Source organism: Phyllopteryx taeniolatus, chromosome 17, assembly GCF_024500385.1.
Source record: "Phyllopteryx taeniolatus isolate TA_2022b chromosome 17, UOR_Ptae_1.2, whole genome shotgun sequence".
In the NCBI taxonomy this organism is placed as follows: Eukaryota; Metazoa; Chordata; class Actinopteri; order Syngnathiformes; family Syngnathidae; genus Phyllopteryx; species Phyllopteryx taeniolatus.
This window is the reverse complement of record NC_084518.1, coordinates 17,920,426-17,942,695: the sequence shown is the minus strand read 5'-3', so window position 1 is coordinate 17,942,695 and position 22,270 is coordinate 17,920,426. Positions and strand designations below refer to the sequence as shown.

The 22,270-nt window shown below is 42.3% G+C and overlaps 1 protein-coding gene across 10 annotated transcripts in view; it reads right to left on the bottom strand.

Annotated features, from left to right (window-relative positions):
- ncam1a (neural cell adhesion molecule 1a) overlaps positions 1-22,270 on the bottom strand; it is a 206,429-nt gene that overhangs the window by 50,958 nt on the left and 133,201 nt on the right. For all 10 annotated transcript variants that reach the window (XM_061751163.1, XM_061751160.1, XM_061751165.1 and 7 more), the window contains exons 2-4: positions 3,968-4,042; positions 1,867-2,076; positions 1,645-1,788 (exon numbers count right to left, since the gene is read on the bottom strand). In XM_061751163.1, coding sequence (XP_061607147.1) covers positions 1,645-1,788; positions 1,867-2,076; positions 3,968-4,042 — 429 coding nt within the window. The remainder of the gene's footprint in view (positions 1-1,644; positions 1,789-1,866; positions 2,077-3,967; positions 4,043-22,270) is intronic.

Here is a 22,270-nt window from a genome sequence, read left to right as displayed (position 1 = left end):
TTCCGAAATATTCCTTCAACCGGGCCTGAAACATGTTATCGTTTTATTACCGGCATCTTCCTGGGCTAACAAGAGTGTCTTGCTCTAACACAGGGCAGCTGATTGATGACTCACAGCAGGACCATTGCACCCCAACGTCCAACCCTCCTGTCACGACAGTCAATTGTTGCGAATTGTGTATGTGTACGACATTGCGGTTGCTTCCCCCGAGACGCGCAACCTGCATCCAGCCGAGCCGAGCGCCCGGGAAATCAACAACTTGTCTGGAACGGCGGAGAACATTCTAATTCCAAGCTGGCGTTGAAGCTTTTCTTGGTATTTTTGTTTCTTCTTTCCTGTTGTGTTTTTTGACTCACCGACGCAATGAAATGTGACAGCGCGAGAATCTGAACCCGACCGCATCCTCGACTTTTCAGAACTTCCGCACTATTGGGGGGAAATTAGCTTGAATATTGGTAGACCTGCTCACGCAGCGAGGCATCAAACTGACTGTATTCAAAAATACACAATGTGTTTCTGATAGCGACGGGCGAGGGAGTCTTACATTACTTTATATTTCTGCTCCCGCTCAGGTTGATGGGAAACCCAAATTCCCCCCAGGCAGCTTTTCTTTCCGACACTATTCAACTCAATGTGCTGGGTAAAAAGAATCAAATATTCACATTCATTCCACGATGTTTTAGGAGAAATGGGCTTTGTTCTGAGTAATGGGCAGCAGAACAGGTGGCTAAAAAAATCCTAATAACATTTTCAATAACATTTTACCCGTCAAATTTGAAACCTTTGGCAAAGAGAAGTCGTATCATCTCCAGCGTTCTTGCTTTTAAAAACATTCTGTGATCAATTTCACCCAAAATGCATGTATTACTCCCGTCTGATTGTACCATCATTGGGTGAATTTTCATGACTGCCCACGTGCCGTTGGACGAAACGCATCAATCATTATAGCAGCACTGTTCATTGGTCAGGAAACCACTCGTGTGTATATGTAAAACACAACACTTATTTAGTATTTTATTTTTTAATATAGATTTTTTTTGTCTTTAGTTTATTTAGTGGCGATTTGTTTGTTTTCCGCATCTGGCTTTTATTAACTTTCTTTTATTTCTTCTATTATTTTTTATGTATTTATTTATTGTCTTATTTTAATGTGTGGGTATAAAAAGCGAACAGTAGGAAAAAGGTTCAATAGAAAGCAGGCCTAATAAGATTAATTATTATTAAGACTTTTCAAAGGCCATTAATTGCATTAAATCTCATGCTTTGGAATTCTGCAGTTATTTTGTTGCACGCAGAGCACATTGTAGCAAATTACAAATCAAAAAGACACTAATATGGTAATAGAGCTAGTAATATATACTGTAATATTGTGTGAAGACCCACAAGAGGGAGACATTCACCAGGGGCGTGTATCTTCAAGGGAGATGCAGGGGATGAAAGAGTCACAGGGAGTTGTTGGCTTCAAAGGGAGTGGAGGGTAAAGTAACATGACTGGTTCTAGTCTCTCCGTCTTGTTATTTACCGCATCTCCACAATTATGAAATGTTCTGGTCCCTCGGCAGGGCGTTCTAAAAGTGATTAGCATATCTGGAGTTTTAAATCTCGAGGGACAAATTGAAGGACGTTTTATTCGGATCATCTCACCGTCTTTGTTGACCTGGATCCTGGCACCTTTATGCTTCCAAAGGATGAAGGGCACCGGCGAACCGACCACATCGCAGATGATGTCGGCATCATCGCCCTCGTTGAACTCTTGCGGGCTGGGAACATTCTTGAAGGTGATCTTTTCTGAAACCCCAAAGTGTAAACACGTGATCTCATTGATTGGTCTATGCTGCTCAAAATCAAAAGTTACGGTTGACTTACGGAAGATCTTGACTTGGACCGTGGCCTGGGCCTCCTTGTCGCCGTTCTTCGCCACGCACTTGTAGATGCCGGCGTGGTCCACGTCGGCGTGGTAGATGGTGAGGGTGGAGGTGGTTTCGTCGTTGCGGCTCACTTGGATGTTGGGGTTGTTCGGCAGGATCTTTTCCCCATTGGGTGCAAACCAGTCTATGTCTTTAGCATCTCCCACCACTGAAGAAGAAGTACAAAGTTGATTTAAATGCATATCGGTTCCACAAGTCTAAACAAGTGGATTTCTAACTCGCTGGCAAGAATAGATCCCCGAGCTTATGAGTTCTGCCTGAAAGGGATAGCCAAATAAAACCCGGCTCTATTGTTGCACCTCTTATGCCCAATTTACCGGAAACGCAGTGTGAAACTTCTGTCCCTCCCCCTTAGACACTGGCCGGATTGCACCTCTGATATTACCTCAAAAGCCGACAAATTCACGGGTCGACTTCAACTGCACCTAGCCATCTTTGGTACGTTACACAGCCGGGGAAAAAGCAGCAAAAATGCCGGCCTAGATTGCGAGTGGGAAAAGGCTATTTCCATGTTCCATTGTGTTTGACAGCAATTGTGCTGACGTCTCCATGGATCTAACTGTGTGTGAAGCCGCAATGGCAAAATCAATGCTGGCTCTCCCGTGTACACCTCTTCTGTGCCGCAAAGGCAGTGTGAAAGCTACAAATAAGAGGTTGCGAACATTTTTCAGGGATGAAATGCTGCGCCTGTATTTTAAGAGCTTTGGAAAACTGGAGCAAAAATCACTTTCCTTCCTGGAACGAAAGTGGGGGAGCTGAAACATATTCGGCGGGAGCCAACAGCAATAGCTGAGGGAAAATGATAAGATTTTTTTTCGGAAACAGTCCTAGCAAGAGACGACCAAAAGAAAAACCACGTGGTGTTAGAACGCACCACGTCCGGCTCAGGTGGGATCTCCGGCGTAAAATGCCTGACTGGCAACCAGGCACTCGGAACGGAAGACTTTTTGGCGGCAGTACCGCGGATGAACGAGTATTTAAACAAAAATGCAGTTGGAATAATATGAAGTGGTATCCTAACGCCTTGTCCATTGTTAGGTGAAACGCTCCGCACGGCTGGCTGACCAAGCATGTTTCATTTACCGCACACGCTCTCTTGTAATCTGACGGACATCTGCCGACTACAGCGTCTGTAATAAATGACCGACCTCACGCAAATACCACACAGAAGACAAACCGATACCTGAGCTTGTCCGTGACATTCAGTGGTGGGAAGTACTGTGCTTACTCCAAGTAGATTTTTCCGCTGTCTTTACTTGAGTATGTAGTTTCTAATCCTTTCTTTGTCAAAATAGGCTTGGTAATTGTATTACCTCTGCGGACAACGACGACATGATGTAAACAGAGAGTAGTAAAGTCAACCGCAATTGAGGTCTTGAATAATTGAGATCTTGGGTTCATATAGGGTGGGGGAAAACAGGGACAGCAGCGACATGGAGGAATATGAACAAGGCAGCATTAACGACGACAGAAGCGAGATTTTTGCCATCAACAGCCTTTTTAAGCCTAAAACTACAAGCTTCTGGCAATAAAACTTCTCTGTGTAATCTGAAAAAACAAGTAAATTATCATTAACTACGGGTTTTGTTTTGTAGCTGTTCACAATGTTAGCAAACCTGTGGGAAAACATTTTGATATTTTGCAACACAACCAAGCTCTTATACAACAACATGCAGCATTTAAGGTGATTTTATTTTTCCTTCTTCTTCTCATTATGAGCACTGTCTAAATTATTAAAAGAGGGAAATGTTTTTGTGTAGAGAAAAAAACATTTTTTACATTTTACTGCAGGGCATGTTAGAGTCTGTAGTTGTTTTATATAAGTACAGGAGTAATGGGAAAATCACCACTTCCATTTTTACTGAATCAGTACTTAAGTATAAGTACAAAACTCCTGACTACTTTTGGCACCTCTGGCGAAAGTTGAGCATATATTTATTCCTTTCCTCTTCTTCAGTGTGATTGTTTATCGTGATTGGCAAATGCTCAACAATCCCCATTAACGTTGCCGGTAGACCAGCGTCCAGGTGCTCACTTACCTTCGCAGAGGAAAAACTTGGACTCTCCCACACTGATCTCCCTGTGTGTTGGAGTCACCTGCACCTGGATGGCAGCTGCAAGGAGGAAACAAACAAAAAAATAAAAATATATATATTGTCAGTAAAAAGAAAAGACACAAGGTGGACAAACTAGTCTGTCAGAGATCATAGTTAGAATTTGGATTTGATTGTGATTATTGGCAGTGCCAACGTGCAACAGATTTGACACGTTCTAGTTCTGAAAATGTTGTTCTCGGTCCGGCAATAAGACAGAAAAGCAAACATAATTAGCTCCTTGTCGGGACTTTATTGCTAAATAAACAGACATAAATCACTGGTCTCCTAATTATCTACAGTGCTGTTTTTAGACTTTTGTGTGTCTGTTTGACTTTGTCTCTGCCATCTGTCCATGTCCTTTCTCTTTTCTGTGTGGCAGAAACCTTCAAGCCCAAAGTTTACGACCAAACTGCTGGAACCAGGAGCACCAAAGTTCGGCAGTTTCAAAGTCAATCTTGGAACAAATCGAGTGGTTCAGTGTACAATATAGACAGAAATCCTTAAGTTAAATTTAATACCTTTTAGTACAGGCTTTTTGTTCTAGTAAATGCAGGATACTTTTTAAAACCAACCTTCCATTTAGTTGCAACACTGGTTTTGAGAGTGATAAAACTACAAACTTCAGTCATGACCAATACAACCTAATTAAAATAGGGGAGAAAAAATCACTAAATATGATGACATTTGCTACGAATTTTTTTTTAATTCTTGCAATTTTTAAATGCTGTTTACATGCTGCTGTTTTGGTTGGCAACAGCATTTCTGAGGCATTTTGTAGCATATGCATTGGAGCACTGAATGGTTCTTTCACCCATCCTTTCACCAAATTTCCATATCGTCGGAAATCATTAGTGTTGCGGGATGTTTCTTTCAGTTAAACTGCATTAAAAGCACCCAATAAAAGGTAACTCTGTCAAAACTTGGAAATACGGCATTAAAAGTTGCGCGCTAGTATAGAAACGTACAATGAAAGAGCATTCGTAAGCCCTTATTTAGTTGATTGATATCAAAGCGTGGCTCATCTAACTCCAAGGAGGTGGTCTCGGTCCACCTGTTAACTCTTATAATTGACATTAACGCCACTCAGGCCCGAGCAAATATAAGAAGCTCTTGCTTTTGTTTGAGCTCAGCTGCTCCTGAAGCCAGGAGAGGATTGCATTCTGGGATGTGGTCCATTGCACCCCCTGAACCAGAATTATGAAGTAAATAAGAACTGTGCAGACAAGAGACTGAACCAGCATCGCGTTATTTGTACAGTGCGTTTATTCACTCGACTGCAGCGTATATGAGGGGTCTATTAGGGGGTATGGCATTTATTTGGAAGGAAGCCTATATTTTTACAACACATTTTGATAACAATGATTAAAATAAAATATATTACAAGATATGTTAGGTGAAATCAGAAATTGAAGCAATCGTAGCGAAACGCAGAAATATCCGCCAGGGCTTAAAACATTTGCCACCTATAAAATCAACGGGAAATGAATAATAATAATCGTATTACATCATGAGCTCTTCAATACAGCGAAGGGAACTTGCAGAGCGGCAGCCGTGAACACTTCGCTTCAGACTCTGTAGATGCTGCTTTTATTGGTTAGCATCAAAGATAGCAGTGCAGTTTTGTTGATTAGAACGGAGGCCGCTATTGGAAGAAACAGTATTTTCTGGATTCCATGTGCTTGAGGCAAGCGTGGGTTATCTCCAGTTTCAAGTTATTACATCTTGAGGTCAAGTGGCGAGCACAGACGCGCTACCATGCGCCTCGTCTTGGCAGTGCCAACAACACAAACAAAAGGCGACAGCGCTGCGCTGGCCCGACACGCTCATCGAAAGCTTTCAGCTGTTCATGGAACGTGTGCCTGCGACCTTGCGAAAGCGAAGCCGCTGACCGCGAGGAAGACAAGAAGAAGAAGCGCAGCGACTGTCTCCGTAGTATTTTTAGCTGTGCACTCCAAAGATTGATTTTTCTCTCGGTGTCGGTAAAAGGCGCCAGACTCAAGTCATTCCAGGGCACTTTCCGCAGATTACTTAGATGGTGTGGGATGCTCAATCACAGAATTTCCTTTAACATGTCTCTGTAAAAGGAAAAACTGTTTTATCGTGCTTCTTGTCATAACTACAATAAAAAAACAAAGGTGGATAGTGTAAGAATTAAGGGTGGAAATCGAGTAGTAACCGCTGATGCCATTTTCACGATAGTTTTACTCATACAGATTGTATCACTTTATGTCAATACATCGAAATAAAACCCTGATATCTACAGTATTTAACTGAATTTAAAGAATGAAATTTATTAATTCAGTCTTTCTCTAATTAGTGAGATGAAAATCTGCAAAGTCGAACTACAAAAACAAAAGAAGCTGCAAGCAGGTTTTGGGGGGGGGGGGGGGGGGGGGTGTTTTCCAGATTATATGTATGTCACCTATCTGTCTGGGATAACTGATTCCAACTGGGGCTCATCTGGGAAAATTCCATCGTAAGAGTTGAAAGTATTAATTTCGCAATTCGCCAAAAATGGCTGCTTTGAACCAAAATGGCCGACTTCCAGATCGATTTCATGCATGGGTCCTTTGGACTTTTTTGTCCATCCTGTTATGATGGTCCTGTCCACCAAATTTCATGTCCATCAGTGAAACTGGTGTCTGGGTCTTATTTTTCTGGATTTACCGAGAATCCTTGAAATTACCAAACTTCGACATTATGCCTCGCCCTCAATAGATGACGTAGGTAAAAAAATAATAAATACATATTTGCAATTTAGCGTCATTCATCTGTCTAGGATACCTGCTTCCAATTGAGGCTCATTTGGGTAAATTCCCTTGTAGGAGTTTGTCAAAGTATGACCACTAGAATTTGCCAAAACGGCTGCTTCAAACCTAAATGGCCAACTTTCTGTTCAATTTCGTTCGTTCCAAATTCTGGAAACATTTTTCATGCGTCCTGTTATGAGAGACATGTCCACCAAATTTCATATGAATCGGTGAACAGGCGGCTATACTGAGGGATTTTTTTCCCCCCACCCCTGATCATGACCAGGATGGCAAAGGCTTCCTTACGACACCTCGCTTCGGTGAGTGGTCTGTGTGTGTATCGCATGCTGAATTCTGATCCTATGTTTGATCAAATAAATCCCGTTGAGCCTCCGCGATGTCGACACGTCACAAAAGCAGGTGGGAGTCTGTCTCGTGTCTCACTGGGAGATTCGTGGGAATCCTTCCCGAGAACCCCCACTACGTTCCCGGCACAATGAGACGCGGATGTTTCTCAAGCGAGTCATCGCTTCTTGACCAAAATACGACGCTCCTGTTGATGTAAAAGCAAGGGTGGCAAACCTACAGTTTGTGAGCCATGTACATCCCATGAGAGCATTTGATTGGGCCCACCAGGCAATTCTAAATAAAGAAGTAAAACCTCAAAGGAACTGTTGTAAAAAGCTGCAAAAAGCATTTCAACCCACAAGTGCTCATCTTCTACTGAGAGGACAGAATTGAACCATGCAGCTAATTATTGGTGCCTTCTCCACCAATGAGATTAGGCTTTCAATCATCTTTAATTAGTTACGTCAAAAAAAAGTACATTTCCAATTCAACGTGTACTTCTCTGATTCAATGTTAGGCCCCTGTTAACGTGGCTGCTGCATGGAAAAACCACTAGTCCCTCGCGTACCGTTTGCTTTTTCAGGTTGGAGGTAGATACAAAGAAAACATCGTATCCATTTCGTACCCTCGCGTAGATACCGTGAACCCCCTCCAAGACAATCCCACTGATTAAATCTGCGGTACTAAAGACAACAAAAACAAGTGCAAGGTGTGAGAAGAATTGCTTTTCCCTGAGCCATTTTCTCACTCCGCATCCTCAAAATAGCAACTTGCCCTCCGCCTCTGAAGAACGAAGGCGGCCGCCGAGCCTCGTGTGTTGAACACGTGTGAGACTTTTTTTGATAAAAGCCAAGAAAGACGAAAGATGATAGCCCGCGGTGCTTTCCCTCCCACAGGTACTGTTAACTCACTTCCATCACCTCACACGACCCCAGAAAAGTAAGACAACATGCTGTTTAACTTCATCACATGTGCTCCCCGAGATACAAAGAAAAAATATTTTGAGTCACAGGAAGAATTGCATTTTTGGAAACCACCACAATGCCCCCTTTTATGGTAAAAACAAAAAGGGTGAATTTTCTGATTTAAAGAATTATCCAAAAAAGAGATACTGATTTTGGTACAGTTTGAGGTCTTGAGTAATGTTATAAACTCGGAATCCAATGTATGAGACACAGTTATGCTACAGAACACAGACACACGATTACGCAAATAAACAGCTTTACAAGGTTCCGAAATAACTTTTAAGGGTGTGAACAATATAAGCATAACTCACAGATTAGCCACTAGAGTTTTCGAGTAAAGATTCCCAGGAGATTTGTGTCAGGACAAATGAAAACCAATGAGTAAAGAGTGCCAATCATTCTCCAGTGGAGAGGATTATGGACTACAGCAAACAGGCTTGGAGGCACATTCCAGAACATAAATATTTATATAGGACCTCATTAATTTAACGGCTGGTGCATGAAGCAAACAGGAAGTGGTCGGAAGCGAGTCGACTGGTGCAAACTTTAGGTTAGAGGCACTTTCGTTGCTATCGCAGATCAGGAGGGTTTACGCGGTTAATTGTAGTCTGGCATTCGGCTCCGACTGGCTCCGACACGAGGAGGCTACAAGTCACCGAGCGGTGCTTAGCATGCAAGTGGCGCAAGAGAGAGCAAACACTCTGCAGGGCAGTGCAGACATCATTGTGAATGCGCCAGACTGAGACGCTTGCACTCAGTTCACGTACGCTTGGAACACAACTGCCTATGGATGTACAGCTTGGATTCTTTTTGGTTTTTGTTTTGTTTGTTTTGTTTTGCTCTCCCTCTTTTAATTTGCCGAAACCAATTGCTACAAGACTTTATTAAAAAGTTAGTCTGCCGACTGTAAACCCAAGGAGCTGACTTAATTCCTACAACCGACTGACTGCCCACCCGACCGACCAATCAACTACCTGACTACCTAACTAAACAACCAACAAACAAACTGACCGAGTCAGCTACCGAACGACAGTGGTGCCTTGAGATAAGAGTGACCCCGACTTGCAAGTTTTTCCAGATACGAGCCATCGATCAGAAGATTTTTTTTGCTTTGACTTGCGAGCGCAAAAAGCAACACATGTAGACAGCCAATATATCAATACTCACAGGCATATATTCTTTATCGTCTGCTGAAGCTCAGAGGAGCGAGTTTCCAGCACAGTAAGTATATCCGTATAGCTATCTTATACTGCCCCCAGAATGAGCAGCACAATTGTGCACATTAAATTGTGTTGTTTTTGGCTGGAACATCCATCCATTCTCAATACCCCTGATACTGTTCAGTCGCGGGGTGCTAGAGCCTATCCCAGCTGAGTTCAGGCGAAAGGCGGACTACACCCTGAACTCGTTGTCAGCCAGTCGCACAGCACACATAGACACAGACAACCATTCGCACTGAAATTCACACCTTCACTGAGTGGGAACTGAACCCCCGCTGCCTTCACCAAAGTCAGACAAATGTACCACTACACCATCAGTGACTTGAGGCTGGAACAAATTAATGGCATTTCCATTCATTCAAACGGGGAAATATTATTTTTGAGATGTTTTTTGAGTTACGAGTGTGGTCAGGGAACGAATTAAAAAAAATTAAATACAAATTGAAAGCTTAGCTGTAATGTACATACAGGCACCGGACACGCTGGCCATCAAAGCTCGTTATTTTCATCTTTACCAGCTTACTGTCCTGGGTGTAGCTTCGACCTGCAAATTTTCTGGCTTCTGAGGCCAGCATCAGCAGTGAAACAGGCGGAATTCAGACGCGGAATGGGCTGAGTTCACACAGTTTAATGCTATCCTTACACCTCAAACAAGCCTATAAAGTCTAAACTGAGATTTAACAAAAAACCCAAATGTATGGTTTTAATCCTCATTAACACTGCCAGCCTTCCCATTTAACATAGATATTTGAATTCAAAAGCCGTCAATGGCAGTGAATGTGTTAAGTATGCTGTATAAACCCTTCAACTGGTTGTACGTGGTTCACCAAAGTTCACAACCTCTCGAACATGCTTCATGGCTGAAAGGGACATAATCCAAGGTTGTTCAGATCTGTTCAATATGTGTGAGGTTGTTTCAGGGGGGTGCGAGAATGAGGGCGACTCTGTGCAATATCTATTCATGAATCCCTCTGGGATTCTCCTTAATGAAAGCATTCAACTCGCATGCTCCGTAATGAAGGGGATGAAAGTAGAGCTTGAAGTGAAGTCAACCCGAGAGACCAGAAAATGATTGTCGACCAGCGTACAAGTTTTCTCATCTGATCTGTTCTAATCTCTGGGCCCTTCTGTTTGTGTCCTGTGGTCCATCTACAAAGATCGCTGCTTCAAAGTGCTTGCGTGTGTTCTTCACTTTGCATTGTAATGCTACAGGTGGACCAACAAACAAAAAAAAAAACTTATTCGCAAACGGCGGACGAGCTGATCAATGACTAATCAACGGACGAGCTGACTGATTAGCCGACCAACTAACTCACTGGCCAAACAATCGACTGACTGACTAATCAACTAACTGACCATCTAACAAACTGACCAACTGAACAACCGAGCGACTGACTGCCTAACCAACTAACTGATTGACTAATTGATCAACCGACTAAATTGTTATCTGACTGACCAACCAACCAATGACCACTACTCTAAACAAATTGACTGAGTGACCCACCGACTGACTGCCTAACCATCTAACTGCTTGACTGACTAACCAAACAAATGACCAGGTAATTGACCAACCGACCAACAATTGACCGACTGACCGAATAACTGTCTGATGAACTGACAAACAGACCAACCAACCCAGCGGGTGCCTAGCCAACTAACTAACTGACTGACTGACTAACCATCCAAACAACAGGCCAAACATGTAACAAACTGACAGACTAAGTGACCTACAGACAACTACTCAACTGAACGAACGACCAAAGAACTACTTAACTAATTACTGCCTTACGAACTGAGCATTCAAGACCGCCGGATTGAAATTATCGTCAGATGCTGATTTACTAAATTGGTGACTAACCAACTGGCAAACCAACCAATCAACCAACCGCCTACCTGACTACTGTCCAACTGCCTTACAAACTAACCAAGAAATACCTAACTAATGGATTCTCCATATGGACCTAGTTTTGGGAGAGACTGAGGTGGACACAAAAAAACCCAAAAAAAAATGGACTAAGAAAGGTGGAGGCTGGACTGGTTGCTAGAGAGACACTGAATTGCTTCTTGAGGACAACTGAGGTCCCCTTGAGCAAGGCACTGAACCCCCCAATTGCTTTGTGACATTCTAAATATTTTAGCTATGGGCAGGTGCACAAAAGTAGAACAAGATTTGATTTCTCATCCATGGTCACCTTTTCACTTCCAAATATAAAGAATACAACAACAACAACAACAACAAAAACAGCAACCTCTGCACCGATGCACTTCAGGTAAGAATCAACAGCAAATGCCCAGTAATTTGGTAAAGCATTGCACAAAATATTTCTCTGACATAGATTTCATTGAAATAAGTTTTAAGAGGCTTAATTTGCGCAAACGTTTGCAATGTAGACCTTGAAAGCTTCATCATGGAGGCTCATTAAAAAAAATCTGTGTTCTTAGCCAAAAATGCTCCATATGAATTTTTAGATCTGCTCATACTACTGAACACAATTTCAAGACATTCTTGGCCCACCGCCTGTGTCTCGTCAGTTGAAAAATGGTTGAAAGGAACACTCTGAGCTATTATGTCTCTCTTTTAACAGCCTAAGTGAACTGAGGCGTAACATCCGCAGCCATGGGTGACAGCGTAGTGAATGCTGGCTGCCCGAGCATATGTCTTACATATGTCAAGCCCTGCAGGACACTTTATTGTACAGGTTGCCTTCCTTTATCCAATCAAAAGATATATGCGGCAGAGCCTCCATTTTGATTTGCTGGTTGGATTGACACCATTTTTTTCTCCTGTGGCCTGATTTCAATATGCCTATTGAAATCATGCAGTTGGTGTTACTCAACCCTTGGTGGTTTACAAGTAGTTGTACTGTTATTAGTAACTAATATAGCTTGAACTTGGCAACCTGTAAGATTTCATCAGTCAGGCTTTCCTATGGGATTAATAACACTACGACGTCAAGCAATTAGGCCTATTCTGGAGACTTGCAAGTGAAAAAATGCAGATAGCATTTTCTTTTAATTATTCAGTCCTCCAACTAGCACCGAGCATGAGGCCCACACAATTTATGTTGGCGACGCAAAATAAATGAGCCTTTCAGAGCATATCCTAAAGCTGTCTCCACCATTTATCATTAACCTCCTGTACTCGGAGATGAGGCACAAAGCGCTAAGCAGCCTTTTCCGCGCGCTGTGTGCGGGTGTCTGCTGCCTTAATCAAATCGACACAGGCGCGTCAGCTCCTAAGCCCTCCGAACTCTTCGCAGCCTTCAGTCATTCAGCAGCCGCGGCTTTGTGGGGATTACAGCTGTTGCCATCGCTCCCCAAACCCGACGACCTCTTTACTTGTCATCTGGAATTATTACAAGTGGAGGGAACGCAAAGGTCTCCAGAAGAAATCAACAGTTTAGTATGCTGTACCAATAAACACTTCTGTCATTTCTTATTCACTGATTTGGCGAGGCCTGAAATGACGGACAGCCAAAAATGTGCTACAGGACAGCAAAGCGAAAACCTTGAAGGGATGTTAACGGATAAAAATTGTGTTGTTTTGGCTGTTTTTTTCCCCACATTAAAATGCCACTCAGGAGCCTGAATTTGAAAATGGGTCCTAAACGCAAGTTCTGAAAATGACACAGGATGACTTGCGTATTGATGGTCATTGGCCATCCATCCATTTTTCAAATAACAAATAAAAATGTCATTTTGGCTCTTCAGTCACAGAAAAAAAATTGCATTTTGGGCTTGAAAACATTTCGTCACAAAAATACAGGATTTGCACGTGCAGTCATTTCGGTTTGTTTGTTCATGCAAAAACAGCACTATGGCCTGCAGGACTTCATGGTTGTGGTCTGCGCACTGACGGATGTGGACCGGGTGTGGAAGTACAGACGGCAGTAAATTCTGGTGGCGCTCAGGGAGACTCAGAAAGTGACGCTCAGCTCGGCTGACATATATAGAAGATATATAATAGCTTGGTGTAAGATTTTTTCTTTTAAAATAAAAAACACACTGTAATTTCAAAAACAGCACTATGAAACATTAAAAAGCAAACGGGACAATGTGCATCAAAGTGCTAAAAATGACATTGTTTCTGTGTAAACTGCCTGTGAAACGGTTGTCTGGGTAAATGGAGGTCTTGCACATGTGTGGGAAGTTAAAGCAGTGTAAACACTGATCTTTGAAAATGACGTTAATTAATTTTAAATGTACGTTATGGCCAAGCATGAGTACGTCACAACCAAAACAACCATGGCGGAAAACAGTGCTACCGCCCCCAGCGTAGACACATTACGGATATACGTCAAATTCTCAACAGACAGACCCAAACTTAGGGTAATCAAAGACAGTTTCGGGTAACACTCACGTGTGTTGTGTTTCTTTACACTGGCATGGCATTAAACATAAACTGCACTCCAAAAGCAATTACAGCACCCCTGCAACTCTCAAAGCAGTGCAAGGTAGTACTTAGTGAAAAAGCATTGCAATATGCTCAACAGCTCAAAAGCTTAAGTACTGTATGGAGATTCACTTAGCTGAATGTGATTCTCTGCTAGACCAACACAATAGTTAGCATTGTTTTTCCTGAAAATGCGTGGGCCAACGTGAAGTTTCACTGCAGTGCCGCTCTGAACCAACAAGTTATTTGGACAGATGGTCATCATCATAAGTGAGTTTAACAACTCTCTTTCACAGTACGTTATTGAGATTCCACAGCGTTTACAGTTATTGTTCTCGGCGGCATTCCAACAGGGCCGACTCGCTCGTTAACCCTCATCATCACTTTGCGAGCTAAAATCAAGATCTGACCTGACCTGAATATGCCTTCCAATTAAAGTTCATCACAAGGTCACATAGACCCTTGTGAGTAAGGTTTGGGTTATCATCTGGAACATTTAAATAGTTGCTATGAAGAGGAGGCTCGTAAGTGACAGACTTTGAGTAATTTAAGACGTAACTAATCTCAACGAACAGATGACTAATCCAACCAACCTGTCGATACACATTAACTGTCACACAAGAATAAATTGAAATCAACTACTAATGTAATGTAAAATGTTAAACATATCATATAAAACATGACCTTTTGGCCTCAAGTGACAAGAATATGGAAGCTTGTGTGAGCAGTGTACCTCACTCAGTGCTAAGGGTTTCGGTCACAAAATGTGGTTAATACAGTCTACGGATGAGAGTCCTATTAAAACAAAGGGAATAGGAGCCCAAAAAAAAGCTAGTATTGGTGTTAAACATGCCTTGGCAATACTTTTGCTTATGAAAAGCTAAAAGTAAAAACCAACACGCAAAATATGTTCACAAAAAAATTGCCAACATTGCCTATGGATGAGAGTCCGATCAAGCCAACAGGAATGGGAACAAAAACAGGAAGTAGGAATCTACCAAACTAAAACTACTACTAAACATGACGTGAACCCTTTTTGCTCCTAAAAAGCAGAGTTAATCCTTTGATTGATTGATATGAACTACCATCATGAGTGATGGTAGTTCAAACTTGTTTCAAAATTGTTTGAATATTGGGGCACATTTTTCACCCAAATTTGTCTCAAACTCCAAATTATACAACTTTTGGACCAAACTTGAATATACCCCTATATCATATCATCATATAGCAATCATCCTTCAGTCTATGCAATGGTGAGTAGAACAATTGGAGTACAGTAGTAGTAGTAGTAGTAGTCGAGATGTTTTCACCATAGGAGAGCTGTTAGAATTGATCATGACCTCCATTAGACTCCCTCAAAGAGGCCATGTTTGACTTTGACATTTTAAAAGCTTTGTAAAGAAAACAGAGTGAGGCACCAGCTACTGACGGGCCCATTTCTGATATACATACATTTGATATTCCCTTTCAAGTTTTCTGTTTTTGGGACGACCTGGCACACGGCGATTGCTCACGTATTCCGCTCGCGCAAAAAGGCCAAAGTGAGTGCAATTGCCAGTCTGCGCCGTAATTAACTAACGAGGCCAAAAGAGTGAAAGCCACCCTCTTCCTTTGACCTCGAGGTGGGCCCTGCATCTCAACACCCTGATAATCACTGTGGAGCCTCTGGTTGATGCTGGGCATACTAATGGCGGAACATCCCATATCTGCAGCCCACCCACGATTCACTTATTGGAGTCATTTCTTGTTTCCTTGAAATAATTCAAGGAGACATAATACAGATTTTTTCCCTCACAATTTATAACAATTCCCAGGTCTCCTAATAGAATGTCTGTGACATGCTTTTGTCAAAATACCCCCGGGATCAAGAATTATAGTACAAGCTTCAACTCTTCTTTAGGGGGCGTTCTTGTCTCATGCAAAGGAGTCAATTCTCAACCGGGCCAGATAGGAAAGAACAATAGGGAACGGCCACAAAGACAAGCATCAATTGCATTGTCACTCGTGTATTGTCACTTTATCACCAGGTCTCCGAATTACAGCGGTCAGTAAGTGTAGCAGATCGATGCATGCACGTAGCGGACACAACAATTTAAACTAAGGTGATAACGCTCATAGCTAATGCTAATCTGTTCTACCATCGCAGCTCTGCTTAGCTTTTGGCTTTGACATGATAGGGGTTCATCCCCCAGTCAAGTTGCTAAGTGATGGGCGGAGAAACTCGCTGTGGGTGCGCTACCTCGCAGTCCAGCAAAATCCAGCACAACTTGCTAACAGACACATTTTCAGAACTGGGCAGCTCACAAAACATTTACTTGCTTGTGTAATTTCACACTTGATTGGTGCGCAGGCACTTCCAAGACCCAATTATTTGTTTCCCAGCAATTCAAGTTGAGTTTTCCATAATATGTCACCTTTAATACGTCTTCGTTATGGCTAACCAATCTTGGGAAGTTAGGGAACCACTGTGTCTTGGTAATGTTCTTAAAGTTAGATAACTTTCAACGTACCACCAAGCACAGTCTCTGCAATTGAACCGCAGTGTGTTCTGCTAAGAAATCAGAGGCGTGTTTACGGCGCAGAACTGAGTGTATTTCAGCACCTTTAACCCCTTAATAACTGCATCCTGTTTACAGCCCTGCAACCGTTCGACACTGTGATGCCTTTTGCAACCACCATCGAACCCCGGGCCACAGGTAGACCTACTTACGGAGGTAAAGACCGGTCCGTGTACGCACTGGGAACACAGAGAATAAGATTCCCCCACTTGTATTTGTAGTCCTGACAGATGTAACACCCTTAATGAGTCAGCATTTTGCTTCCCTGTCAGCTCCTGGGAACAAACCTTTTTCCTTTTACAGCCACCAGACTTTTGTAACCACCGACTGGAGCGATAGTGTCTTTGAGAGGTTTTCTCTCTGAAAAGAGTGAGCTGTTATGTCTTCACAACAGTGATGGCAGCTCATCTTTTAAGGCATTACAGCACACAAAAAACAAAGATACAAACAAACAAAAACAAAACAAAAAAAAACAAGCTGACAGAAGCGGGTGGGGGTAAGCTGCAACTGAGATACTTGTGACATCTGTCAGGGTAGTACAATTTACATCCATCCCCTTCTTTTGCTCGGGGTCACAAGGAAGCCTCTCCTGCCTGACTGAGGTCAAGACGTGGGCTTGCGCCCTGGGCCAGTCACCTGTCAATCATGAGCATGACACATAGAGGCAGAGCGTTCTTCAAAGAACAAAGCAAACACGGTTTCGAGCAGTTAGAGGAGATATTGGAAGCTAGATCCTAAACATATCCTACTTGATCCGAAGCAGAAGAGCCAATTGATACCTGGAAAATAACCCATGTTGATTGATCGATCAAATAAATTGTCTAAGACGTGAAGGCCCTCACTGTAAAACTATTGAAAAGACAATTTGAGAATGGATTAAAGGGTTTGCATTTCAGATGGACAGAATTACTGTTTCAATTCTTGGGTATAACCACTACCATATTTAGGAGTAGCAGCCTGGGCCCGCACATAACAGGCTAATTCAAGCCTGGGTCAAAAACAGAGGATTACCGCACTCGAGTCTGCGGTAATTTTTTATCCTTGTAGTATTTTGACAAAATAATTTCGGAGACAAAACACCTGAGATCGGTTTAAAATTGTATTTAAAAAAGCATAAACTGTCGCCTTTTAAACACATCATTGGCAGTGTATGAAGATGCCGTCCTGGTGAGGTGTTCCAGGTACCTCCCACCGGGAGGAGGTCACAGGGACGACCCAAGACACGCTGGAGAGACTATGGACTGGTAAGGCCTCGGGATTCCCCAGGAAGAGCTGGACGAAGTGGCTGGGGAGAGGGAAATCTCGGCTTCCCTGCTTAAACTGCCTCCGCCTGCGACCCGACCTCAGATAAGCAGAAGTAAATGGATGGATGAAGACACATACAATGAGGAAGTCCATACCTTTTGCCCAAAGTTATCTGCAACGGTAAAGAACGTGGAAGGATGGACCTTTAATAGCCTTAATATTCAGCATGTGACCCTATGTGATTACACCAAACTTTAGTGGCTTCCTAACATTATGGAGAGAAATCTTTGAGAGCATCGGCGAGTGATTTATCTACAGGAGTCTCGTCTGAATTGTTGACACTGACCAACTGACCCGTGTGGCATTTTTTTTGGCAGTGAGCAGTTCGAAACTCAATGAAGCGAGGAATCAGTCATCGCTTTTCCTACTCCTACCTCCCCACCCTGCGGGCATCTCGGCAACTCACGAGTCAAGTGGTTATCGCCTGTCTCTTCTTCCAAAAGGAAATTCCATCCAGACACGAGTCGGTATGCTTTCGAGCACAGGTGGACAGGCACTCGGCAAACGCGGATTCAATTTCACCCGGCTATCTATAAGAGCCGGTACGGCACAATGAACTCAATCTGAGGGGCTGGGAAGTGGTTCTTTCGTTAAAGCCATCAGCATCGCTCCATCAAAGAGTTCTAAAACTGAAAAAATCTGCATCACAATCAGAGGGTTCAGTTCCCACTCAGTGGCCCTCTGAATTTATGTGTGAATAGTTGTCTATTTCTATCTGTGCCCTGTCTGGCAACCAGTCCAGGGTAGAGAATGGATGCTTGTTTTTATCTTCTGTTGTTTTGTATCCTGTAGATATTAAACAAATTGCACAGCACTTTAGCCAACCATGTTGTTTTTAAATGTGCTCTATAAATACTTTTGGATTGGACTGCATTTGGCCCGTTAGCTTGTCAACCAAGATGCTAACATGCTATGCTACTAACGTGAGGCCGGATTACCATCTGTGGCGAATGGGTCAATTCATACCTATTGTTTCTAAACTAATTCTACTTGCACCTTCTTCTTGTATATATAGTGGTACCTTGACATTACAAATTGTCAGTTTTAGTTAGGAGCCGTCGTTTGGTGGATTTTTTGCTTTGTGTTGGGAGCCAAAATTTGAGGTATGAGCAAGCTTGAGGTAGGCTTGAACTAACCATGTGGTAAACAGCCAATCAGAGCTGAAGTCAGAGCTCCTTATGTCGCTCATTTGACCACACCCCTTAAAGGCACACATCAAACGAATACTGCAGCGTGTGTGACTTTCGGCTTAATTACACTTTATAAAACAAGTTTATTTCTTTACATGTTCTATTATTATTATGTCTTTATCTCTTACAATACAGTGCTAATTTTCTTTCTTAAAAACATGTAGCAACAAAATGTTAGTTTTTTTTTTGTGGGGCTGGAACAGATTAATTGCATTTGAATTTATTTCAATGGTGAACAAAGAACATATTAAAGCAAAATCAGAGAGGGCATTGTATTGTTAAAAAAAAAAAAAAAATTCAAATATATCAACTGTTGCTTGACTATATTCAGAGCTAAAAAAAAAAAAGCTTCTATCATTTGTGAATTCTTTAGCCGTTTCTGGGTTTGTCCTGTGACATATGGGATGTGTTGGAAGCGGTGGGTGCTCAGCCAACAATGCCCAGCGAATCAACCTGAGCCTGCAGACAGGATTGGACACGGCGCAGAGGCTAACCTTAAATCCATCCGAATCTTATTTTTCTCCACGCAATCGTTTTTATAGCCTGTGGCAGGTTTTGTGCTTATTTCTCACACTGGCTCTGCCACTCTCACCCCCACACTACCCACCCCACCCCACACATAAAACTGGAAATGTCACTTGCACATCAACGGAGGAGCCAAGGTGGATGTCAGTAAATTGCAAGGATGCAGACCCTCTCCAAATAAAGTTGGGATTGGCTGTTGTGAGACTTCTCAGTCATGCTCTACTATAGTATAGTAAATAGATAATAGTTATTTGCATGCATTCTTGCTTTTGTCACACTGCTGCATAAATACCATCCAATATTTTGTAAAAGGTCAATTTGAGACAAAAGCAGGCGGAAGGGTGTGCAGCGTGCCTTTGAAGTTTACATCCACCATATCAAAGTGATACGAGGAAATAATGTGAAACAAATTACGCTAATATGATGATAATAGGCCGAGACAAAAATGACAACCAGGAGAACGTAGCTACTCTCATTACCTTCGCTGGCAAAACTTGCTAGCACCACGGATTAAAACTATAGTCGTAGCATAATCTTACCATTTTTGCAACCAACAAAAAGCATACCATTATTTATAAGGATAATACGGTCTTTGGTTCATAACGATATCACCATACAACATTTCAAGGTTGCAAAAGTTGCAAAATTAAGTAGTTTGCGCAGTGGCGTAAGAATATATGATCACACGCTACAAGAAGGCACGCTCAGTTCTGCCCATAGTTATGGGTTTTCATTTGATTGTTATTTTAGAATCTAGGCCTAGAAGTCTTCATATTTGCGGTTCACCATTCACAAATTGATCAATTAATTTTTTTCTGTGTAACTTCTTCCCAACTATTCGTCGAAAAAAAACCAAACATTTTTTTGTGATCATTCTGAAAGGCTCTTAAGATGCCACAAGATGCCGCGAAAGCCGCTGCCGAAAAAAAGTTGTCTGGGTTGTGCATGTACACGAGCACTTCCAGTGCATTTTTTTTCCCCAAAATCAAATCCTCTGTAAACCAATAAATTTTAAGGATCATGTTATAAAATGTGTTTGAAATAATATTCAAGTATTTTGGAATTACTGTTTGTGTGGGATTACTAGAATGTAATTTAGACTTTACTGCATTAGCATAGGTTAGTACGGCGTGTTCTGATTTACTGTATGTACAATTTTGGGTTACATTGCCACTGTAGGAATGGAACTCTGATGCAAATCTGTATATTTGGTTACTTGGGTTTTTGATGTTTTTCAAATGGCTTTACGGAAATTGGAAAATGTTTCATCTAGATCCTGCATGTATCTGTGTTACCTTTTACAATAGTAGAAATTTATTGAAAAACCAACCAAAAATCTATCATAGAATTCCACCAGGAAAGTTGTCGAGCCTGAGGGCAGGATCTGTCCTATAATGTGATTGTCCTGTACTGTGATTGGTCAATTGCATTCATTACATTCCCAAACAAACAAGGTTTGGTTTTGAGAATAAAGTCTGTGACAAAGACGATTTACAATACTATTAGTCACCACATCACACCTACTCATCAGTCTAATAACATTTTCCTTCCTTCTGTCAGTGGTAATACATACATCGCAACCAACCGCAGAGAAACCTTTCATGAGTCAGTCAACGACCAAACGCAAGCATCCTTCGACTGCTATCGACTGATTAGAATCCAACTCGGAGCTCCCGCGGTGCGTTCGTGGCCTCCTACGAGTCGGCCACCTGCAGGGAACGACAACGCTTGCATACAGATTCAGCAGCAACTGCCTGTGGAGATCCGACTTAATATCATCTCCCTAAATGGTCACCGACATCAATCATTCTTGTATCACGTAACTTGAATGTTGTGCACTGTCAGGCATAAATAAAAACGGATGTGTAAACCAGGTAGAGGAGGATGGGAAGTCCCCCAGTGGGTTGCCTGCTGAAACATTCAATAAAAAGTGGCATATCCGGCTTTCGTTATTAAAGGCTTTGTTAACTCGGAGGATTGCTGCCATCACTTCTTGTTTTCCTGAGTGAATTCATGTTCTGTGGGACTCTCTGCAGTGCACTGGGATCAGGCGAGCCTTAATAATGTGCTTGTATGACACTAATCTAGAGGAGAAATTCTCCTTTTCAACAGCATCCCCTCCACAGGAGAGTCAGACTGCTAGTGCGTCTTGCACAGCGGCGATTGGCTGATTGGCTGGAGGAGGTTTCGGATAAAAGGGGCACCCCTACCTGACAACATAAAGGGGGACCCCCAGGACACATCCCACTGCAGTGGGCCACCTGTCAGGACAACATCAAACCACCAAGAAGAATAGAGAGAACCACAACAGAAGCAACCCTGTCTGTCTTCTGTCCACTTTGCAAAGGTTATACTGGGCCAAAGTTGCCAGTTATTAAAAAAAACTTGCTATTATCTTGTGTCTTTTCAAGGAAATGTCAAGTGAACACTCATGACGACTTGAAAGTTACTCCAAAGCAAAGGGGAACGGTCTTGACGGACCCTTTGTTTTCAACGTGTGGTCTGCGAACCGAAGGTCCACCCACAGAGACCCCTGAGTAGTGCATCACGAGAAACTTTGAAGTGGGATTTGACAGGAAATGTTTGACGTTGCACATTTAATATAGTACATTTCTAACCCTCCTAATCTCACAAGCCCTAACCCTAAAACCAAAAACACTAACCCCCTCTAATCACGACCCCTTTCACCCCAATCAGCAGAACTCCATTCAATTTTATTTCTATAGCGCCAATTTACAATAGAAATGATCTCCAGGCACTTTACACATTGAGCAGGCCAAGTACCAACTCATCACACATTACAAGAAAACCAATTGGCTAATGGTGAATAATGTTTGATTATCCTGACAGTACATATGACACAGTACAACAGTATTTGTTAAGTGGCAATACAACTCAGGTCTGAATCAATTGAAGGGGTTAACGGTGTTAAAACTAAACTATTTTCCTGCAACAACAAACTATCAAGTCATACTGCGAAGTACTCCAAAAA